At 39.0% G+C, this 24,898-nt stretch overlaps 1 protein-coding gene across 9 annotated transcripts in view; it reads left to right on the top strand.

Moving 5' to 3' along the window:
• The window catches only part of CEP112 (centrosomal protein 112), a 386,512-nt gene extending 362,030 nt beyond the window's left edge, over nucleotides 1-24,482 (top strand). For 6 of the 9 annotated variants that reach the window (XM_042453245.1, XM_042453241.1, XM_042453247.1 and 3 more), the window contains 3 exons: nucleotides 19,962-20,063; nucleotides 22,189-22,253; nucleotides 23,841-24,478. In XM_042453245.1, coding sequence (XP_042309179.1) covers nucleotides 19,962-20,063; nucleotides 22,189-22,253; nucleotides 23,841-23,844 — 171 coding nt within the window. In that variant the 3' untranslated portion in view covers nucleotides 23,845-24,478. Of the gene's footprint in view, nucleotides 1-19,961; nucleotides 20,064-22,188; nucleotides 22,258-23,840 lie in introns of those variants that run through there. The other 3 variants (XM_042453249.1, XM_042453248.1, XM_042453246.1) reach the window with 2 other exon arrangements.
• Nucleotides 24,483-24,898: the final 416 nt, after the last annotated feature.

Genomic DNA, 24,898 nt, shown 5'->3' with positions numbered 1-24,898 from the left:
CCTCTTCTGAAACTCCCACCACTTTATCTGTAGGATTGATCTGTGTGGTAGCTGCCTGCACTACAGGGCCTGTTCATTAGAGAAAAACAGAACCCTGAAATTGCAGAAACAAAGCAGGAAGCTGGAAAAATCAGAGATATTTTTCTCCTGCATTAGTAACAGAAACAATATATTATAAGCTGGAAAAACCATGCTAGCCCTAGAGTTGACATTTCAATGAACAGAAGTAAGCATAGGATGTCTCTCTCTCTCTGTGTGTGTGTGTGTGTGTGAGAGAGAGAGAGAGAGAGAGAATGATATATAAATGAAACCTTTTATTTTACTGTGAGCCCTTAGTATCTGATGAGGTCTGGCTCCAGGACCCTTTGTGGGTAACAAAATCCATGGATACTCAAGTCCTATTAAATACAATGGCATAGTAAAATGGTGCCACTTATATAAAATGGCAAAATCAAGGTTTGCTTTCTGGATTTTTGGGGGGAGGGGAATATTTTCAAGCAGTGGATGGATCCAAGGTTGGATCCAAGGATGGTCCAAGGATCCAAGGATGAAAAAAAATCTGTGAATATAGAGGGCCAACTGTATTTGCAGTCTAGCTGCAAATGATGAAATTGTCTTTATTGCAGGAGCAACACTGAACAGAAATTAGGCATTCTGAATTAGGAAGAATTTTGTTTAGTGTCTTCTAGTGAGGCTTTAATACCATTATCAGGCATAGCAACAAGAGATTTCCAAGGAGTGTCCCAGCTGCCTTTATGGAAGCAAGTTGAGCAGTACACATAGCAAAGTGGAATTAGAGTGAAAGTGGTGAAGGTAGCAGGCTGACTAACAGGACACTAAGTGCCTTTTAAGTTGGATAGCAGCTGCACTAGTCCTGCTTCTTTAACTGGAAACTGAAAATAGAGAAGGACCGTGGATATCGGTTAGGCAAGAAACAAGAAAAATTGGAATTATTTTCCTTTGGGGTGGAGTTTTACTACTTCTGGAATAGATTAATTGATGTTTGGGGCTCAGATCTCGTTCTTGGTTTGAAGACTGGGGCATGTAACATGTCAAATGCCTTCTGTAAAATTGGATGCTATATTGTTGCAGCAGATGTGGAGCAGAAGGTATCGCTTGTTGTTTGAGGATGAAGGGCCTGCCTAATACAGTACTGAGCTTGTGGCCATGGAAAAGTTGCATCTCCTTACGTATTCCAGCTCCGTGTTTGCCTCAATGGCTGATCATATACCCTTGGGAAATTTATAAGCAGGGCATGAGAGCATCAAGTATTTTCTTACTCCTCATCATCTGGTATTCAGAGGCATAATGTATGGCTACATGGAGATTCAGCCTCTTGTTGCTAGCAGGAGGAGTTTCCACATGCAGAGCTGGGGATCAGCAGGTAAGAAGAACCTTGATTGTGTAGAATTGAGGAAAGCTGCAATAGGAATGACTCAGTAGGAGTGGAGAGACATGTAACCATCCTCCTAGGAGGCACCAACAGTCTTTCTGGTAGCAATCACTGTATCATTAATATTAATAGTATTTATATTTGCAATGTCTGCTGCAGCCCTTCCATAGCCTGCTTATCATAACTTCAGCCAACAACAGCAGTGAAGAATCAGTAGTGTCTTGAGAAGCTCCAAAATATTACATATTGAAACAGAGCAGAGCCTGTTGTTAATAGACTAAATTAATATGTATCTAAATAAGCAGATTTATTGCATGTGAAGTCTGGGATCTGTGCAGGGGGGATTTTTCTGTGTTTTTCTGTTTGTTTTGGTTTTTGGTTTTTTTAAGTGGGATGGGAGAGAGCCAGGATTCTTTGTTTCTTGCAGCTGTTTGGGACATAATTTACTCCCCAACTGGCCACTTTTTAAAATTATACTTTGATCCTCAAGCATTTACTGGGCTTTATTGCAATCCTATTTTAATTGAGCCAGAAAAGAGTGTATGACTTTTACTGGTTAGTATTCTAAGCCATTTTTAAGCCTCAACTTTATTGTGAGTAATTTTTTCTGTAATGGAGTCTCTATTCTCTTTACTAGTATCAGAGTTGTGGGGAGATCAGTTCTACAAATTCTAGAATACCTTAGCCAGCAGACCATGCTTGCTGCTGGGTACTGGGAGCTGTAAATATTCAATGTAAATCTCCCATTGAATCAATTGCTGAATGGTAAGCTAACACTTAAATAAAACCCAGTGATTCAGTAAGTTTGCTCTAGTGTTATCTTGCAACTGAATTTATACATAAAAATAACTTATCTGAGTTATGATTAATCCATAACCCTAAAGATCAATTTAATCAACACACCTTAGCTAACTGTTGATACATGAAGCCCTCGCTGATTCAAAGAGTTGGAGGTGGGCCATAAAATTAGTACATTGTTGGGAAAGGATAACAACCAACATGTTGGTATAAAAAGGAGCCTTCTTATTCCAAAAATACAGAGTGACGTATAACAAAGACAGTTGTAAATTTCTGGGGGTAAATTTTATATATATATATATATATATATATATATATATATATATATATTAATATTAGAATCTCTGCAGCCAAGAAGAAAATATGAAACAGATGACATCTGATGCATTGAAATCTATGAGTCAATATTTTCTTTACAAGTTTCCCCCAATTTTTAAACTCTGCTGCATGTTTGGAGTATGGTCAAAGATTTGACATAGTCTAATTTTATATCTTACATGAGTAGAGTTATCAAAAATCAGCATTTTACTTTAATCGAACAAATCTGTGCAAGGTAAATTTCCATTTGCATTCTATGGTGGCTCTTTGATGATGTCATGATCCTTTCTGGCTTCATAAGTAGCATCAGCCTTAACCTTTTTATTAGGATGTTCTTCCAAAAAGTTTTTGTTAGGTATATCATCTTGAGAGATTTGATCAGAAATGTAGCCCTGAAGGGTTATCTCCTCCTGTATCACTTCAGTTCTATTTTTACAGAGACGGCCAGCACAAAACACACATGTTATAATATATAACATTCCAAAAGTGATAGGTATGTTCCCATCCTGATGGGCAGTTTGTTTGTTTTCTATGCCACCTTTTTCCCAGAAAGGGACCCAAAGCATCTCACAAATAAAAACTTTTAAAAAACATATTACAGTAAACCAATTAAAACATCATATAAAAACAATATAAAATTACAAACTTTAAAACCATAATACCCACCCCATATAGCAAACACTCCATATAAAAAAGCCATTCCGTGAATACACATTAAACACCTGCCTGAATAAAACTGTTTTTGCTTGCTGCCAGAAGCCAAGATGAGAGGGGGCCAGACGCGCTTCCTTTTGAAGGGCAGTGCAGAGGGTGGGGGCAGCCACTGATAAGGCTCTCCCTCTCAGTTAAAATACTATACTTATACTAAGTACTATAAATAACTTCAAATACTCTGGATGTACATCTCTCGATGTCAGTTTTCAAAAGAGTATCAATAATATTCTGGGTAAAATAACAACAAAGGTCTAAAGCCAAATGTTCATTCCAACCAGACTAGATCTACGAAACAGATTTTTGAATAAGATTTATTCATGTAAACCCCATTGATTCAATGACTCTGCTCCAGTTTTAACTTGCAATTGAATTCAATCCAAAGAGTCTTATCATACCTTAAGAGCTAATACAATTAGGATGGCATGACTTGTCATGACACTGGTCACTTCATCAGGGTGATAAAGTGTTGTTTCAAGTTGTTACATTTATATATGTGTGCTTGGGAGATAGGGATTTTTGCACATGAGGCATGACACTGACAAATGTCATTGAATGTTTCAAATTGAACCCATTGATTGAGTGTTAAAGTAGCATATATGGGTTGTCTGTGTAAGTTTCCATTGTAGGAAACATAACCATTGTTCCCATTCCTCCTCTTTAAACCATCACAGTGTTGTCAACTGTTTTGCTGGCTGATTGCAAGACACAATGATCATTTATATTTTAATGACATAAATGATGTGGTAAACAAGCTGGATGAGAGTGAAAATCATTGTCTTCCATTCACTGGCTCTGACTAGTTCGTGGTTCACAAGGGAAATAGCCACTTTTTAATAGGTTTTGCTGAAGCATCTATTACAGAAATGACACAAACAGAACTGTTTTCGCACAGCGGTAGCATTTCAGACATGATTTTTCTCATTTCCCCTCTTCTGTGTACTTCCAAATTCTGGTTGCATAGCCTAGAACCACAGTCCTAGGCAGTACAGAACTCATACTATATCCATTTTCCGTATTTGCGTAATGGCCACCATTTTCCAAGGTAGCAGCTTAGTCCTGTGAAAACATTGGACTTTTAATATGTTGTTCAGGAGATCAAGCTGCAGTTATGTTCAAAATAGCGTGTTTCTAATTTCTCCTGTTCCTAATTTCCTTTGCCTTTGGGAGAGTTAATGTTTCTACATATGATAGGATATCTTGGACACTGAGGTGCTTTCTTTTAGGAGAAGGAGTTAGAGTTTTTTGGCAGTTGGGTTCTTGCAGAGTAATGAAGGGATGCTTTAGGTTGGCAGGCTAGTCAACTAGCAAGTGTTGTCTGGCCACAGATCTACCATGGTGTTGAGTGATGACTTTTATTCCTGTCCAAGACATGTAATCCCAAGACTGCTGCTGTTGCATGGTATATTGCTTCCTAAGGTTTCCTTGGCTTCTCCTCTTTTGGCAATTATAAATTATATAAAACTTTAATTCCTTAGCTTCAAACAGAAGATTTTCCAGGTGGGAGATCTGGTTTTAGAAAGAAAAGGCAAGGGAATATAAGTCATTGAAATAATAGGCTTTCATGGACATAGCTGACATTTTCAGAAGAATCACATGCTGTCAACCTTGATTGAATCAAGAACTTTCAATGATAATAGATTTCTAAGCTTGAGTTCTTATCCCAGAAAATAGCTTTATATCAAGGGTGAGGAACCTGTAGCCCTCCTGGTGTTCTTGGGCATCAAGTCCCCTTGGCCTCAGCCAGCATGGACAGGGTTCAGGAATTAAGAGAGTGCATGTGGGGGTTTAACTATTAGTCTGTTACCTCTAGGTTGGGCAGGACCTGAGACTCAACTCTATATAGAAAATTATCAGATGTATTAAATATAGCTCTTAATTTCTGGATGTCGGCAAATGAAAGCATTTAGTTACTCTGGTGTTTTGTTTCTTTGCAAGAAAATTTGTACCTCAAATACATTTGAGAACTCAAATACATTTCATTTCATTATTGCCATCCTGGATGAGCTGATGGCCTAAAATGGAAAAGCCCAAATACCACATAGTGCAGAGGAGAAGAAGTCACACATTAATAAAATAGTGTTTTACCACACCTGATCATTATCATAGTTGCATAATAACAGTAGTTCCACTCCCTGCCTGATTGCACCCAACAGTTCATCAGATACCATGCCCCCATGTATTGTTCAGGGCTTAACTTGAGTCATGGCTTTCCCATGGAACCTGTGAAAGACAAGTGTCTCTTAACACAAGTCTAGGCCTTGACCAATGAAGAATCTTTTCACAGCATATTATGTCCTGTTATGTCACTGCATATGTGTGGCATAATAGGACCAGTCATCAAATTCAAAGGGCATGGTTTATAATAAAGCGTCATGATCACAGCTGGGGATGTTGTTACTTCCAAAAACTGAACTACAAATGGGGAAATTTTCAGTTTGAATATTGCTTACACTATCATTAACTCACTAGAAGAACTCAGGTCAGCCACTCTCTTTCGATCCCTCATCAGCTATGTGTGACATTAACATTGACCTACATTATTTGATGATAAAGATTGGGATGCTGGCTTAATTTTACAGAGTTGCCAAATAAATAATTGAGATAATGTATATGGAGCATCTTTAAAACCTAGAATTGGCATCATATTGGTGGTAGTGATGGTGTTGGACTGGTAGACCCACGTCCCCGTACAGACACTGCCTTGTTAGTATTATAGCAAAACCACATCTGTTTATTCAGGCCCACTATATTCACTGGGGATCAATCACAGGTAAGGGTGCATAGGATGGCAGCTTTAATCAGTCATTACTGTTCCCACATGACCTTGGTTTATTTTAATGGGTATATATTACTCCGGGGTGAATAGTCTGAGAAAAAGTCACTTATGTGGTTCACATCATATCTTCTGTTATTTCATAAGCATGGACAGTTTCAGATGAGCTTGCTTGCTGATGTGATTCCATTCCTCTTTTCTTTAACTTCCACACAAATGGTTTACATTACTTATTACTGGTTTAATTAAAATTGTCTGTTGCATTCTCTTTTGAATTTATGTTTTCTATTGCATCATACATAATACCATATTTGGCATGACTTTTTTCCTAATTGAAGATGTTTCTTGGTGCTTCAAGCAGGTCTTATTTTTTTCTTTCTTGACATAAATTGTATGGATTTTAAGGAAAAGCTGTAAATCGTAATTCATTTTGTTTTCATATAAAATAATTCCTTAGCATGTTAAGTAGTTATCCAAATGGAAAAACATACTGGCAGATATAAAACATTTTGTAGCTTAAACATAATTAGCATGGAGTGTTATGGGGATGAACACAGCTCTAGGGACCATGCCAATTTTCAGGCTTTAAGAAGCATTTTTATTAAACAGCCTCCTAATCTCCTTTTATACATCAGGGCTCAGTCTATAAATGCTACTCTGTATTTGTTTATTTTCATGATAAACTGTATAGTGGGCCCTTGGTATCCACTGGAGTTTGGTTCCAGGACACACACACCCCCATAGATACCCAAATCCTTGGATGCTCAAGTCCAATTATATATAATAGCATAATAAAATAATGTCCCTTATATCAAATTGTGTCCCAATTTAGAAGCCAGTAAATAAAATGGTACTCGTTTCCCTTTTAAACTACCTTTTCTCATGACTTAACACCTACTACATCAAGCCACTACCATGTGCCAAGTCTTAGACATCCCCACTCCTCATGTAGATGAAGTACTGAATGACACTATCTTCCTTGGGATCTGGGGCCTCCATAGATTTGCATATTGACCCCTCTAGTAATGAAGCTGGGTGCAGTAGGGACTGTCAGCTTTCATACACCTAGTTGAAAAGAGCTTAGATCATGTTGCTGTTTCAGCGGTAGGCAGAAACTGACATTTTGCCTGACAGCTTAGGTTCTTATATGCACTTTTGAAAGTTGTGTTTTATTTGTTATCCTGTAATGTTTACATAACTGTTCATGTAAAAAAGTTTGTATTTTTGATGACTTTAGCCTTATTAATCAGATTGTTTGGGAGATGAAGGATTGGCTGGAACAGATATTAATTACAGTCACCCCTCCTTTCTTGCGGATTTGAGGTCCAAGGTCTTCAGTATTCATGGAGGGGCAACCTCCATAATTTTCAGTGGGGTGCACCCCTGTGGAGCACACCCTGCGTGCGCTCGCAGGCACGTGACCCATTCAAGCCTATGGGGCTTGAATATTGGCGAGTCTCCATTTTTGCAGGGGAGTCTGGAACGGATCCCCCATGAAAACAGAGGGCCAGTTGTAGTCATATTACTACCTTGTCCACACTTACCCTATTCTAGAATGGCAGTCCTGTTAAGACTGTCATAGTGACTCCCACAGGATGAGCCTCTCATTAAATTGAGTTTAGCATTATTAGTTTATTGTTTCTTTTAGCTTGGTTTTCTGCGTTTATAAGACTGCTTATTACAATATCATGCAATCAGGTAATTGCCAATGAGGTCTCATATTCTTTTATGCCTCCAGGATCTTATACCACTCATATTTGGTAGGTTTGTCAGTCAAACTGGAAATCCCAAACTGCATAGCCTAAAGGTCCTTAATCTACAGAGTCTGCTTTCAGTGATGAAATGTCACAGAGTTCCAAATACCATTAAATCATAAATTCCTGACATGGCTCTATTATAGGAAATACATACACATAAGTGGCTGCATACTGTCCTGACTCCTCCAAACCTTGACAACTAATTCTGTTCAGGAAGGATGTTCAAAGAGGATGGGCTGATACCTGATTCTGAAACTGTTAAAAGATCCTGATTATCAGTTTTTCTTAGTAATAGGAAGCTAAGAAAACTTTTACTTGGCTCCTACAATCCTCTTAGCATTGCTTAACAGTGGACAGATACATTTTATAGCCATGGTGGGGGGGGGGGGGGGGGGTACAAGAATGTTCAGTATTTTTTTCAGTAGATTGTAGGGGGCAATACAATCCCTAGATTTTAAGAAGCCTGTATTATCTAATTATTACCCTCCAATGGATAGGTGTTCTCTTACTAATCTTACTAAGTCAGCTGATGGAGGGTTTTCAGTCCTTTAATCAGGAAATACATATACTATTCTGCAAAGTGTCTATCCTGCTCAGTATAGAGCCCATTCTAGTTTCATATTCAGTATTAGGTTTGATTAGAGAAATAAAAATAAGCTTGATAATTTATTTAGTTCCTCTTTCTATCATCTTAAGATGGTACCCTGTTCCTGAAATAGAAACAAGAATCTGGAGGGTACCATATTTTCCGGCGTATAAGGCAACCCCCAACTTTTCCAGTTAAAATTTAGAGTTTGGGATATACTCGCCGTATAAGACTACCCCTCTTCCAACACACACCAAATAAAAATTTTAAAAATGTAAGATTTGATTTCAATATGGTAATTTTCATTCAAATGCTTATGAGATGCAGGTACTTAGCAGGAAAACTTGTTGTATACAAAGCCTGGTTGGATTGGTCAGCCCTCCCTGCCTGCCCAGCCCTCCCTCTCTCCAAGACTATCAGAGCGGTAGTGCAAGCATGGCTCTTTTTCCATACCTCAGGCGTCCTGGACGCCTGCAGCTTGCTCTGCCCTTCACTTACACCTTCCCGGTGAGACACCCCCTCACCTCGTCATCACGACCGCGTTAAGTCATTTCTTTCCACGAATCCTAGTGTGTGGGTTTCTTTTACCGTAATTGTACAGCACTGCCCTTGCTGCTTTCATATGGTTGCTGCATACGGTGGGGATGCAGCCGTGGCCATTTTTTAACTCCCCCTACCAAATGCGGCAACTGCAGATTCTCCCAGTCTGGCTTGGAAGTTTCAGCACCTGCCCTATAAGACAACACCCGGCATATAAGACGACCCCTGACTTTTGAGAAGATTTTCCTGGGTTAAAAAGTAGTCTTATACGCCAGAAAATACAGTAAATGCTTTTCTGTTTTCACATACCCCTTTTTATAAATAGAATTTACAATTTTACAGTTGGGACACATAACTCTATCTCTCCTTTCCACTTGAATTCAAGGAGGCTGTTTTCTTCACTAGGCCAATGTCTGGTGTCAGTAATGGACAGGATGAGAGTAAACAAATTGAAATTTAATCCAAACACGACAGAGGTGATCCTGGTCAATAGGAAAGCAGATCAAGGAACAAGGATTCAGCCTGCGATGGATGGAGTTATACTCCCCCTGAAATCTCAGGTTTGCGGCTTGGGCATGTTCCTGGATTAGACACTGAGCCTGGATGACCAGGTTTCAGCTGTGTCCAGAAATGTATTTGCACAGTTAAAATTAGTGTGCCAATTGTGCCACTGAGAATTCAGATCTGGCTACAGTAGCACATGCCTTCATTATATCCCATCTGGCTTACTGTAATGGGCTGTTCGACAGTGGAACAAACTCCCTCAGAGTGTAGTGGAATCTCTTTCCTTAGAGGTTTTTGAATAGAGGCTGGATGGCCATCTGTTGGCGGTGCTTTGTTTTAGATTTCCTGCATGGCAGGGGGTTGGACTGGATGGCCCTTCTGGTCTCTTCCAACTCTATGATTCTATGAATGCACTATACATGGGTCTACCTTTGGAAACTATTCGAAAACTTAAGTGGGCCCAAAATGTTGCAGGCAGACTGTAGAACAGGGCTGGGTACAGGGATCATGTGACCACCACTACCCCCCGTTGAAGCTGCTGCATTGGCTACTGATCCATTTCCAGGAAGAATTCAAAAGCTCTAATTTTGACCTTTAAAGCCCATACATCTTGGTTTCAGATTATTTGAAAGACCATATCTCCTTATATAAATCAGACCATGCATTGAGATTTGCTGGGGAGAGCTTTTTCTCAGTCCTCCACCCTCACAGGAGGTGAGGTTGGCGAGGACTTCGGAAAGAGCCATCTCCATGGTTGTTCCCAGGCTGTGGAACTCTCTTCCATAGGAGGTCCAGTTGGCTCCTTCCCTCCTGTCTTTCTGCTAGCAGGTGAAGATATTTTTATTTAGATAGGCTTTTGTGTTTTAACTATGGAGCTGCAGTGGGTGGTGTGGTGTGGTGTGCTGTTTAGATAAATGGATTTGTTGTTAACTGCACTCGAGTCAGCCCCAGCCCATGGCGTTCCTGTGAATGAGATACTGTATTTCCAAGCCCTCCTATCCTCCACTGCTCTGCTTAGATCTTGTAGATTCAGGCCTGTGGCTTACCTGACTGAGTCTATCCATCTAGCATGCATTCTTCCTCTCTACCTGCTTCCTTCTACCTTCCCTAGCATTACCATCTTTTCTAGTGAACCATGCTTTCTCATGCTATGGCCAAAGTATGACAGCGTCAGTTTCATCATCTTGGCTTCCAGGGACGGTTCAGTCTTAATTTGTTCAAGGACCCATGTATTAACCATGTCTGACATGATTAGATCAAATTCTAATGCACACAGAGTACTAGTTTATTGTCAGAAACATGTTGTCAGATTATATGCTGATGATGTTCTGTTTTCCTTTATCAGTCCAAAACAATGGTCCCCAAACTTTTTGGGCTACTGCTCCTTTTCTTTTTAGGCAGCAACCCTAGCACCCCCTTCCCCCCATGCACATATTTTTTTATATTAGGTCTGTTGTTGTTCGTGTAGTCATATTGTCCATATGATCACGGAATCATCACTGGCAATAATAGCTCCCTTGGCTTAGTAATGGAGATGAGCACCACCCCTACAGTCGGACACAACTAGACAATCTTATCAAAGGAAATCCGTTAACTTTACCTTTTCTATTGCAAATACAAAACATCTTGGTTTCTGCACTCTTTGCATCCAGTCACCTTGTGGACAGCAACCAAGCAGCTGGCTGAGGAGTGACCAAGAAGCTTCTTGCTTGAGCCAGCCTTGCAGCTAAGGCTGGCGCAGATGAGAGGCTTCTTGGTTGCTGTTTGACTGGCTGTTCAGTCACTGCTCCCTTTGCGCCCTGTGATCCCGGGAGCAACAACCGAGAAGCCTCTCACCCATGCCAGCCTTGCAGCAAAAGTCAGTGCAGACAAGAGGCCTCTGGGTTGCTATTTAGCCAGTTGCTCAGTTGCTGTTCCCAGGGTGACCGGTTACAAGGGAGAAGCTTCTCCCTAGAGAGGCAAGACTCTCAATCCTTCATCAGGGCAAAGAAAGGCACAGCCAGTGTGTAAGTAAGGGGCTTACAGAGGTCATGTGCTCTGGACTAGAAACTGGTGTGGGCTGGAAAGGAAGAAATTTTAAGTACAGGAGCCGCTCCAAGACAAGGACTTTCCAGGAATCAAGCACAGATGCTCCTTCCCCAGAGACATGTCTTCCCTACACAGTTTCAAGTGTCTGCTGTCTCACAGAAAATTGTTTCTTCTGCTACCTCTTCTCTTAGCCTGTCTGATGAAAGAAAGCAGGAGCAGCAGTGCAACTTCAACCTGCTAGCCAAGTCCTAGTATAGCTCACAAAGCTTAAGCAGGATTCCAACATTGAAAGCTCCTTTTTTGCTGCCACTTCTCCCCCAGCTCCAGTCTGTCCCAAAATGGTGGTGCTGTGAGCCACAGAAGCGATGTCCTGTGCCCAAACCTTTCACAGGTTCCCAATTGCCAATACTAGCGAAAGATGCCAGTAAGGGAGTGAACTCACATGGGCAGGCAAAGAACAGGAGACATCACCACACAAAATGATCAGTGAGGCTGTGTGGTGATTTTCTGGGGACCCTCAAAAGAAGTTTAATGTAATCCTCATTCCCACCATGGTCCTAAAGACTGCTGGTTCCCCTTGTCTTTCCTGCAACACCATTATTTTGATTGAAGTCCCCCCCTCCATCCCCTTTTTCCCTCACCGTCCCCCCTGGATCCTTCCACCATCTGGGGGGGAGGCGTACTGCCCACTTTGGGAATCACTGATATAAAAAATATCTTACTAAAATTGAATGCCATGTTCAGTTCGTAAGACAAGCTACAGTAAATCTGGATCTTTTTTTCTCCATACAATCCAATAATTATACAGAAAAGCTGGCCAACAACAACAAATTTATTCTCTTTTGTCTCAAGATTCAGAAATCTGAGTATATTAATAGCAAAAGATAGTTGAATTTATAGAAACTATACATTGATTTTAAACTGAACAAAACATAAAATAAAAATATAGTTGAAGGTGCAGTAGCATAGTCAGAATCATGTTCATTAAATGTTTTGTAGTACTATTTTTTTAAAACTATACCAATTAGACCTACTAAGATTATGCTTAAGATATCAGAGAAAAGAATAGGCTTTTATAATGACAGGAAAGAGAAGCCATTTTGTTATAAGTAATATGCTTAGCCAAACATAAAAATTGAACTAGCCCTCCCAGATACAGATCTGTATTTCACTCTCTTTGAGATAAAATAGCTAATTGATATTAAATACAATGCTCCAGTCCATGAGTCTCAGTGGAAATGGACAGCAATTGTATGGTCAATAATGCCTTCTGATTTCTGTGTCTCAGCAAAATAATTATTGACAACCCACTCTGGGCAGAAACAATTAGATCTTGGGGAAGTGAAGAGAGATGTTGGTCCCTTAAGCCCTTTCTCATAAGAAAATGCCCCTAAGTTTTATTCACAAGAAAAATTACATCAATTTAAGAAATCATAGATTCATACAGTTGGAAGAGACCTCATGGGCCATCCAGTCCAACTATCTACTATGCAGAAATACACAATCAAAGGACCCCTAAAATTTAGATGGCCATCCAGCCTCTGTTTAAAAACCTCCAGAAAGACTCCACCACATTCTGAAGCAGAGTACCGTATTCCACTGTCAAACAGCTCTTACCATCAAGAAGTTCTTCCTAATGTTTAAGTGGAATTTGGAGCAACAGTAAACAAGCTTGCTCCATTCTCATTATGATTTCCCTTCAAATAGGCTTATTAGAGGGAGAAACAGAGGATTTCCCCATTCTTGAAATGATGTGGGAGAAGCCTGGATTGGATATGGGCTGCCTATTGCCTGGCCACAGGGCTGTCTGATAAGATCCATCTGTTATGGTTATAACCTGCATCTATTCCAGTGGGAACTGGTAGTGCAATAATCTCCTAAATCAGGGTGGGAGGGAATTTTTTTAAAAATCGGGGGGGGGTGTCATTTGAACCATGGGGGTTGGTTTAAAACAGTGTTTTTGCATTAATGTGTCGGACTCGCCTTACCAATATATGACTAAATCAGAATATTAAGTAGCAAAATGCATTCCAGATGTTATGGCCACTAGCTTATATCATAATTGTTTTTTAATACGTGCTCTTTTAAAGCAACTTGTTTTGGTTGAATTTATGTTAATTGAAGAATTTGTTTCTGAATGGCATTTCTTGCACAATAAAATAAAGTGATTAAAAAGAAGCAACTGATACTGGATACTGGCCTAACAATGAACAAATGTCAATAAACTATTAAAATGTTTAAATTCAAACAGTCAGTGTTCTAGTAAGAGGGTTGGAAAATAGTAATAATAGCCAGACTTTTTAAAAAAAAAACAAATAATCAATATCATTTAAAAAAAACAGGAGTCGTTGTTTCTTTTGTTTATTTGTATTGAAAGCCTGAGGGCAGGGAACCGTCCAATTAAAAAGATTGTATGTACAGCGCTGTGTAAATTTACAGCACTTTATAAATAAAGGTTAATAATAATAATAATAATAATAATAATAATAATAATAATAATAATAAATCATTTAGTTTAAATGAACCTGGTTTAAGCCAGCCAAACCTGGTCTAAATTATATTGATGTACTAACCAAAGCTAGTTAATGACTAGAAATCAGAAATATTCTGTTAGGTAAGGAACTAGAGTACTGTAAGAGGTTGATTTTAAATAGATATTGCATTGAACCAGTGAACTAACTTATTTTATTCTCTTTAGTCATATATAATAAAACACTACCACACTTGTGTTAGAGATGTTGTGGGATGAAGCAAATAATGTTGTGTCAAATGATAGCCATGTTTTCACTCTTTACTGGAAGCACCAACCATCTCTCCTCATGGGTTCTGCTGGGATGGAAATCATACAGAGATTGAAAAACTTGGAAGGTTGTTCAATCTTTGTTAAATTGAGACAAGAGTATTTCTTTAATGCAAAAGATATCTCAGAGATGCTCATTGACTGGAGGTTAAATAGAGAAGGACTGTTTCACTGAGATTTCACACATAATTCTAGACTTAACATCCACCTCCCTTCTCGCAGTTTATATGGTTTTTAGAAGGACTGTTTCTAATGGATTTTGGAAAGAACTGGGTTGGGCATGGGTCTGTTGGCAGAAACACCTTGTTCAAGTGTTGCTTGTTTGTTAGCATTTTGTGCCAATTGTCTTATAGCCTTTATGTGTGTTGTGATTTGTTAATATTAAATACTTTTTAGAAACTTCTTATGCACAGAAAACTAGTAGGTCAGGGGAAGACTAGACTAGAACATTTCAACCCAGGGTGTCAGCTTTCTACATATGAAGGGACTTTTCACACGAAGGGACATGTAGTGCAAACCATTTTCTTGGTAGTCTAGATTGTTACACTCCTGAGGGGACTACACCAAAAGTTTCTTTCTAAAAGTTTGATTTGGGTCTAGTCCCTGTAAACAATCTGGGCAAGGACCGCATCATCTCCATACAGAGGGTGGACATGCTTTGAAGGAATAATTAAATGTAAAGAATAAACTCTACAATGTGCTAATGAGTTTGGTGAACAGTATTCACAAATTTGATAATAGTACTGCAAGAATTGGATACATTTAATGAAAGGAACTAAAAGCAGAAAGAAGCCTTAGTTTAAAACTGTGTTCGTTATGCCTTGACTACCTCAAACAAACTGCTTAACAAACTTCCAAAGTTTCATTTTCTCTTTGAAGTAAACTGCCAAATTACTGTTCAATCCAGTATTAAGTGTTTCTTCATCTAGCTGGCAAAAGAGTTGCACAGCTGCTGCAACTGTGAACTCATTCAGTGAATACTGTGACTCAAGTCATCCTATTTATTTAGTATGAGCAGAGGTAGAAAAAAGGCAAATGTGTTGTGCCCATTTCAAGGACATTTTTGAACATGTCTAAAAGAGGTACAATGTGAGTCATCAAGCCTAACATTCTCCATTTGAACTTTTTCAGCTCATTTGGTGTTGCTCTCAAAATTCATTGTGGCTTGGCTTCTGTCAGGTTTTGATTTGATTCAATAAGACTTGACGTGCTTCAAGTATGTTCCTGCCTTTCAAGAATTGTTGGGGACACCAATGCTTCTTATACATAAATGCATAAATAGAGAGATGCTCCAAGTTATTCATCTTAATTCATCACTTGAGACAAGTGAATAATTGGTTGTATTTATGAAATTATTTTTTCAAGTTGTATTTAAATCCCAAATAGTATTTTGCTTAGAACATCTGGGCGGCTGTGTGTTAAAATGCAAAGTTTATAACTGTAAAGCAAAATGTTTTGCCCCTTTGGTGTTTGCAAAATTCATTGGTGCTCTACTGTACGACTCTGCCTTGGAATGCAGTAATGCTCAAATATTTTGTTTAGTCTGTCAGTTTTATCCATTATACCCTCTTCAACAGGAATGTGTTCTAAATCTACTACAAGTCTGTTTTCTTGTTCAATTGAAATGGGAATGAATATTTGCAGTTTGCATAGCTAGGTTGCCCCCATTATATTACCACAGGTTTCACACATCGTTTCTGCAATTGGGATAAAATTTACATCCATATTAGCAGATGAATAAAAATGAAATGAATGTATAGTGAGGGGATAAAATGCTTTCTGTCAGATTTGCACTTTGTACTGTATGTTTCCTGAACCTTTTCCTATGAATTGTGACAAACCCTTAGAATTATGTAATACTGCACAAGGATTTGTGTTGATTATTATTATATTAAGCTTTATTTATAAAGCACTGCAAATTTACACAGAGCTGTACATACAGTCAATTAAAACAGATAAAGTAAACCTGCCTATGGCGTACATTCTATGAAAATAATTAAACATGATACATATTAATACATCTTAACATTCAAACAATAAAATATAGTAGAAAACAAATTAAAATAACATTGGATAACAAATGTGTAATGTCTGGAAATGCTTCTCTGAACAGTATTGTCTTTAACTCAGTTCTGAAGCTGGTTAAATATTATGTGAAGCTTTTGTGTTAGATGTACTGTATACTAGGTATCATTTTTGTTCTTGTGAAAAGCACTCCCTCTTCTTCAGTGGATTCTTGTGAGCTGATGGTGTAAGGTGGGGCACTGAATCAGAAAGACTGAGCTGGATGAAATCTATATAAATGGGGAGACCCTTGTACTCCCTGCTCCAAAGAAAGAGAAAGAACAAAATGGACACACACCCCAACCTACAAGAAGTAATAGCAAAAAGCTTGAGCCTAGGCCACTAGGCCTAGCAATTGAACAAAAAGCAAGTTACTTGCTTTCCTTCATTTTGTGATCCAAGGGAGGAAGTTGTGAACATGCACCCTGATTCATGCCCATTTGCTTGACTATAAAGCATCTTTTAGACTAAAGGAGAAACCTCCCCTTTCTATATGAAAGAAATGGGAGGGGGGAGGAAGTGAGGATTGACCTAGGAAAAACAGGCATTGATACAAGTACAAGTGAATTGTCTACATATGGTTGTAAAAGCTGGAGAGTGCAGAAAGCTGATGGGGGGAAAGAACTCATTTGAGATGCGGTGCTGGAGAAGAGTTCTGAGATTACAGGGGACTGCTAAAATGACCAATGGGTGGGTCCTAGAGCAAATCAGACCCAAACTGTCCCTAGAAGAAAAAATGACTAAACTGAGGTGGTCATATTTTGACCAGCTCATGAGAAGACATGACTCCCTGGAAAAGACAATAAAGCTGGATAAGGTAGAAGGCAGGAAGAAGACTGTATGGATGGACTCAATAAAGGAAGCCATGGCCCTGAGTCTGCAAGAGCTGAGCAGGGCAGTTGAGGTCACTTGGAGGTCTCTCATTCATAGGAGTGCAACAGGTCAAAGTCAACTTGAAGGCACTTAACAAAACAATCTTTTGAAAAGCCTGTTACAAAAATGGTTGCTATCACTAGGAATCCTTCTTCTTTAGATCTGTTTTGATATACTTCTTACTTGTAGACAAAAGATTGATTAATCAATTCTCTGAAGATCTAGCTAAATAAGCTTTGTAGTCATCTTTTCAGGAGCTTGTTAAAAATTTGAAACAGTAGGACAGAGAGAGCGTTAGCACAAATGTGTATCATATTGAAGAAGAAAACCAAGATATTAGACTTGTTCTGCAGGATCAGCTAATCTATAAACATTTTGATAAAATTGTTTTGAACAATATGCTCTTTTTCATCAGGCTTATGTAGAGGGAGTGAAAACATACATGAGTTTTCAAAAGTATACATCTTTTGTGAAGTTGAAGGCTTTCACAGCCAGCATCCATAGTTTTTTTGTGGGTTTTTTGGGGTATATGGCTGTGCTCTGGAGGAATTTAGTCCTGACATTTCACCTGCATCTGTGGCTGGTATCTTCAAAGATGCATGGATGGATGCAGGTGAAACATCAGGGATAAATTCTTTCAGAACATGGCCATATATCCCAAAAAACCCCACAAAAACCTATACATCTTTTATTTTAAAGTTTTGCTTTTTGAGTAGCTACATTCAGTCAAGACCTGGGCATGCTGCAGTGCTCACCCCCAGGTTTCCTGTAGAGCAGGCAAGATGGGAAGACCTGATGGCTGTTGCCTGACGGCTAGACCTTTACTTTCTCTTCCCTAGGAATGTCTTTTCTGCAGGTAAGCTGATTCATAGCAGCAGTACAAAATTAGTCAAGGGAGGAAAAGGCCCTAGCCTGAAGGAAAGACATAACCCTGCTCTTTCTCCCTGAACCACCTTCCTAAGAGGTTGTATATTTTAACAGCTTTGTATTTCCACACTGTTCACCCTTAACTACAGAAAGAGGCCACAGGGTCTTGCAAATGCTTAGAGAATTTTTCCAAATATAGCTGGAACTGGTTTGCGATCTCATGGAATACAGAAACTTAGAATGAAGCTTAGAATTCTTAGAAAAGAATGTGAGGTCACTGATGGAAGCCTGTATTTGTGACATCAAATTTGCCTCTATTTTCTGTACAAGAAAAAAGGAAAAATAATTGTCCACAAGAATGGGAGTTTATTGAGAATGGGAGTTCCTTTCAGAGAATTGTTAGGCCACAGAATGGGGAAATATTAAACCAAATCGTTTTGGCTTAGCTTCCAGTAATTTACTATATATGCCCGTGTACATGTCAACCTCATGTATAAGTCAAGGGAAGGTTTCAGGGTCAAAATCCTGGATTTTGATATGACCTGTGAAAAAGTTGAGGGTAAAACTCAAGGGGCTCTAACAAAGGATGGAAAGGGGGAAATACCACTTCCGTCCGTCCTCCTCCGTCTCTGGACTTCTCCCAATTGATTCCCAGGTGCTGGAAGAGAGGTTTTAACATCGGATTGAGAAAGGAAGCAAGTGGATTTAAACGGAGAGTTGTTTCCATAGGAAGCCAGGTCTTGCAAAATAGACTGGAGCAGAAGCAAGTCATTTTAAACTGTGAGATTTTTTCCATAGGAAGCAAAGGCTTGCAAAACAGACCAGAGAGAGATGCATGTGGATTTAAATGGAGAGGATTTTCCATGGGAAGGAAAGACTTGCAAAACAGACCAGAGAGAGGAGCAAGTGGATTTAAAGGGAGAGGTTTTTTCCATAGGAAGCAAAGGTGCTTTCTGCACCGCCATTTGGGACGTCCGGAGGACGTCCCATTTTAAAAAAGGGGCGTCTCTTTTAGACGCCCCATGGCCTAGTACGGACTCCGTCCGTACAAGATGGCGCCGGCCCTTCTACATTTCTTCCTGAGTAAACTTCTTTAAAGGTCTGAGTTGCCTATAATTAGCTTTTTTTGTTCTATTACTCAGCAGGTAATAGCACTGGAAGATAGTCTCAAAATGTATAAGATGCAAAATGAATAGCCAATCCCAGGAGCAAAACAACAGACAACATAAAACCACTATTATCACTATCCTGAGTGTTCAGAAGGGGATACTTTTCCAAAGAAAGCTGCTACTCCATTTTTGCTGTCAGAAGAGAGAGAAAAACAGTGTTTGGAGCACACTTGTTAAAAAAAAAAAAGAATGGATCCCATAGTGAATGAATGAAGAGTGAAGTGTGGGGAGTAGGAGATGACTAGGAGGATTGAGCAAGAGTCGTCTTGCAATAATTTGTTCAGATGGGGGCTGGGGTGGAGAGTGATGAAGCATTCTAAGGAGAGAGACACCATAGAACAATGTCTAGTGCCAGAATCCTTGATAAAATTTCTGACATTACGTGAGATTGTAGTTGTAGTTATGTCCCATTCATTATTCATTTGTTTTCTGCAATTTAGTGCTCTATAGAGGTTTTGGACCTCAATCCTTATTGGCCCTAGCCCCAAGATCATGAATAATGATAGAGGCTGTAATCCAAAATATCTGGAGGGCACTAGCTGATCAAAGGGGGAGAAGTGCATCTTCAGTACTATAGGAGGATATTGAGGGGTTTTTTCACTTTAATGGAATACAGCAAAACTATTTTCTCATATGTCCACATCTTCTTGGATATAGGTTCCTTCAATATGGAGCACAAACTGGAGAAAGTAGGCTGTGACTGTTCCCAAATAATCTTAAGTAGTTGACCTTCTCTTTGCTATGTCAATGCTTGCTTTTTTTGTTTGTTTGTTTCAGATAACTTTTGTACGCCAAGAATATGAAACCAAACTTAAAGGTCTGATGCCAGCATCTCTGAGACAAGAACTTGAAGATACGATTCTTTCACTAAAATCTCAGGTAAAACCTTAAAGTTCCCTCACAAGGTGTGGTTATTCAAAGACACGACGGCTGACCTACTGGTGTGCTGGTGTTAGCAACAATGTTTGGCCACCATGTAGTCTTGAGTCCAAAACACACTGCAAAAATCATCCAGTTTGAGACCGCTTTAACTGCCTTTGCTCAATGCTAGCAAATGCTCTGGACTGTAGTTTTGTGAGACATTTAGCCTTCTTTGTCAGAGAGCTCTGGTGCCACAATAAAATACAATTCCCAGGATTCCCTAGCACTGAGGGCATTTTTTTCTTTGCATGTAAGAAAAGATGCTTCCACTGCTTACCCCTGCATGCTTTTGTGAGTGCAAGCAGAATGTTGAGATTGCACTCAAGAATTACCAAGAATTTACAGGGCACTAGAACATGGTCCAGTTCTAATTTTCAGTTCATTGTTGAGTGTACAACAAGCATTCCAACCTTGTAATATTCAAATTCCTTTTAAATCAGGAACCTTTACCAGGCACTTGTGACCTACTTGGAGCTACCTGAAATACTTGGTGCCTGTACATACCAAAAAGTCAAATTGATATTTGTTAAATGAATTGCAACATTATGAGAAAACCTGTCTTTTGGCTCATGTACATTTAGTAAAGTTTGAAATAAGGCTATTTTAATTGGTCTCCTATGACTGTCTTTAATTTCTGACACATAAGCTATTGGATTGTGGGTTCAGGAAATTCTGAAAATGGGAAGACCTCCAATCTGTGTTCACATTTTTCCACAGTACACACACACTTTTCAAGGAAGAAGATTGACAGCAGTTTGCTTGCAGTAGAAAAAATATATATGGGGGTATTTCCTTTAGTAGCATGTCTCATAATGAAACTGCCATTAGAAAAGCATTCTTGTTCATGGTGTCCAGGGTTTTATGTGTATTATTACTGGTGCAGATGCTAGTAAGAAGTATTTTCTACTGGCTGTCTTTTCAAGCCAGCATTGTCATTACAATAGCTGAATACAAGGTTTGAGAATTTGCCTAGAAAACCTGTTTCTAGCTATTAAGTGTGACTTCTCTAATAATTATGCTTAGTGCAAAACATTCTGGTGATGACAACTGAAAAATCCCAGCTTCCAGTGAAGTATATTTGGAGCTGGTCTGTGTGTGTGTGTGATTTCCACCTGCAGGGCTTCTGTTAGCATAGACAGCTTTTCAAAGGAGTAAAAGTCACTCCAGACTTCTGAAAGTGGGAGTTAACATAGAAAAGCATAGCTGGCAGCTGCATGTGCAGTGAAATAACAGTAGCCAGCTACAGACTGTTCAGTGAGCAGTGCTCCCTTCTGAAGCACAGGTGTCCTCTTCTTTGAAAATTGTTGAAATTCCTGCTTCAAAAAAAAAAAAAACATCAGACAGAAACAGCAGTGGAATCCTTGCACCTGTCAGGGTTATTAATTGTTCCAGAGGAATGAGAGGGCTTGGCTGGGCAAAAGTACCAACCAAGCAGCATTAACAATGAACAAATAGGAAACATTCACTTCTCAAACAAAGCTTTGCTTATGTTTAAAATATGTTGGCCTGCTCCTCCTCCTCCCTTCTCAACCTTTCACTGTATTCTTTGTGTGATGTCTTAGCATGGCACCAAGGCACTGTTATAGTGTGCTTATGATTTTACCTCCCTTGTGAGCATTCCGGTCCCTGATGTGGTGGTTTTTTTTACCAAACAGAAAATGTAAAGCAAATTATTACGTGTTGTCTGTGATATATTTGTTTTAACAGTGACATAAGAATTATAGAACGATAGAAATTGTAGGACCTGTTCACCTCCTAAATTACTAAGACCCTTGTAAGTATCTTCTAAGCTTCAGTTTTTAAAAAGGAAAACAGTTCTGCCTGACCTTTTTTTGCCCAAGAGGTATATTGTCAGAAAATGTCATTCAGTTATGGAAATGTTCAGGCTGTTTCCTTTACACAATATCAGAAACACTGAGGTCAACCTGTAGATAATAGGTACAGATAATGAGGTCATACATTGAATTTAAAGAATAAAAAGATGAATAGATATCTGAGAAACCACAGCCATGCCTCCTGTTCATTAGTCTTTTGTATAGTTGGAGCTCATTTGTCATAATAGCTGTTGTTGCTTTTTTTCTAGGTAAATTTTCTTCAAAAAAGAGCATCCATCCTGCAGGAGGAACTGAGCACATACCATACCAGAAGGTAAACTGATGCCACCTACTCAGATTGTAATGCTACACACCTGAGGCTGGAGAGTTGGAAAGTGCAATGACAATAACTTCAGTATGGTGGCGGTGTGAAAGCATCTTGCTTTTCAGTAAAGAGAGCATCTGCACAACATTTCCCCACCTCCCATCCCTTTGGTGCTTTGTAAGTAGCATTAGAGCAAGATGAGAACTTGCAGGTGTACTGCAAGCCTGGGCCTTGCCTCTGTCTTCATGATGAGACAACAGCTCAGCACACAGCTGCAGGTATGCGGAGGTGCCGCACTGCCTTTTAAGATAAAGGAAGGTGATGCAATTTGTAATATTACAGATTGTATCTTCAAAGCACCAGATCTTCACCCACTTTACTTTTACTTTGATATTTACACCATCATGAATAAATGTCCACAAATGTTGCAAGAGCAGCACAAGGGCACTCTGTGCCCTTAGAAGCAAGTGACTCACCCTGGTAATTAAGTAAAAGGGACCTTCCAGGTGATGTCACACTGAAAGAGAGTCACCAATCACTCAACAGTTCTGCAGGGCAGCCGGATATGCAAATCCTGTGGAAACTGAAACTCCGTATAAGATGTGACTGTAATGTGAATGTAGGATTCTGTCAGATCTTCTTGACAAGTTATTCCACAGACATTGATAGCATCAGCAGCAATATGATGTTAACCTTTGTATGAGTTTGTGGCCTGGTTTAGACATAATATTATCTCATTTTATTAAGCCAAGGAATATGTAAGCTACACGCCTGTGCACACTGCAATTGGAGATTTCCAGCATTAATTAATGCTCCTTTTTCCATTGAGCCCAAACCTGGAAACCATGGTTACCAGTGTGGGAAATACATGAGGATCTGAACCCAACAATACCTGATGCTGCATTGCAGATACTTGTCCAGCCCCTTTAAACTCACTATCTATAGCAACCCAAGTGCAACTGTGTATTTACATCAAAGTGCAGCAGATGTTTCTCACTGTTTTGTACACTGGCCCAGAGTGTCATTTAAAGCATCCCATATATGACCATGGTGCCAATTTCTCTTTCAGGATGTGTTTTTTCACACTGTCCTAGCTGCCATTCATTGTTTAGTACCTGCTTTTCAGAGCAATAGACTATAAGGAGAAAAATGCCCTCCAAATGCCCCACCATGAAAGTGGCCCATTTTAATCCCAACCATTGCCTTGTAGACTCTAGATCAAACCCAGGGTGCTACTCATAATTTATCAGTAAAAACCCTCATAGCACTGTCTGATACTGTGGGCCCTTCTTTAGTATATTGGCCCTAGGAAGTAGGAAAGTTCCTGATAAAACAAGGTAAATGTATGACTAATGTTGTAGTGTGCCTTCCCATGGCAACCCTAAGGCAAAACTGTCATGGGGTTTTCTTGGCAACATTGTTCAGAAGAGGTTTTCCTCTACTTTCTTCTGAGGCTGAGAGAGTATGACTTGCCCGGCGGCCATCCCATTTGTTCCCATGGCCGAGCAAGGATTTGAACCCTGGTCTTGAGTCCTTGTCCAGTGCTTAAAGCAGTATACTATGCTGGTTCTCTAATGTTGACTTTTTCTTTTTCAGGTAACTGATGGAGCTGACTGATTTGTTCAAGTGTCAACTGGACTACTTTCAGCAGGTTTGAAGATTTGGATCTTGTGAACTAATCTGAGAGATCATTGGCTCTTGTTAAAGCAGACAAAATAATCAACTCTAAGAAAGCCCATCTCTCATTCGTAACGTATTTTAAGTTATCACTAACTTGAATTATTTTATCATTATAATATATATTTATGCTTTTGATATATACAATACTTTTATTTATCAATATACTCACTGAAAATTTTAATTTTGTTTGCTCATATTGTTTTTGTTATTGGCTTCTTGATACAATTTATTCGCTTTTTACGCATGCTAAGAATCATGTCCTTATTATACTCATCATTATCATCATTATATTGTCCAAAATGTATTAGAACATATGTGGCATTATTTTCGTGTTCACATGAAAACATGTTATTAAAATATTTTTCTACATTTTTGTTTCTACATTTTTTTCATTTTCAACAACATATCATGTACAGTAAATATATCTGCAAAGTTTCACATTTTCCCAGACAAGTCATGGTGCGTTTGTTAGGAAACACTTTTGTGTATATAGAAAGTTTATAATTGGCCATAATCATTGTTTTTAGTACCTGACTCAAGGCTTTCTCAAAGGACAGTAAGAACATATTTTACCCTGGAATGGGTCAGTTGTAAATAATGCAGTTTAGGTTTTAAGCACAGTCTTGACAGTGAAACTTTTCCATCGATTTATACACATTATAGATACATTTTCCTACTTAAGTGTCAGGTGTGAAAATTCTGTAGAAGTTGTGTGTGCCTAAAATAATTCCTTTCTCCATGCCTCTGATAATCAGCATAGATTTCTTGAAGTTAATAGAAGAAAATCAGGCCTAGAAAATGAAGTGCTAACATTAACATTACAATGAACTGCTTACATACTTTGTATTAAGAACATGCCTAAAGAGTGTACTAAACTCATGAAACAGGAAGAGGCAGTATTTTGGACAAATTAAAACATTTTAAACTTGAAGGATACAAAACTGAGTATTTTATAACTTTAAAATCCAAGTACA

The sequence above is a fragment of the Sceloporus undulatus genome, chromosome 2 (genome assembly GCF_019175285.1).
Source record: "Sceloporus undulatus isolate JIND9_A2432 ecotype Alabama chromosome 2, SceUnd_v1.1, whole genome shotgun sequence".
Classification (NCBI taxonomy): domain Eukaryota; kingdom Metazoa; phylum Chordata; class Lepidosauria; order Squamata; family Phrynosomatidae; genus Sceloporus; species Sceloporus undulatus.
Note: the sequence above shows the minus strand (reverse complement) of the source record. Positions and strands in the feature narration are given on the sequence as shown.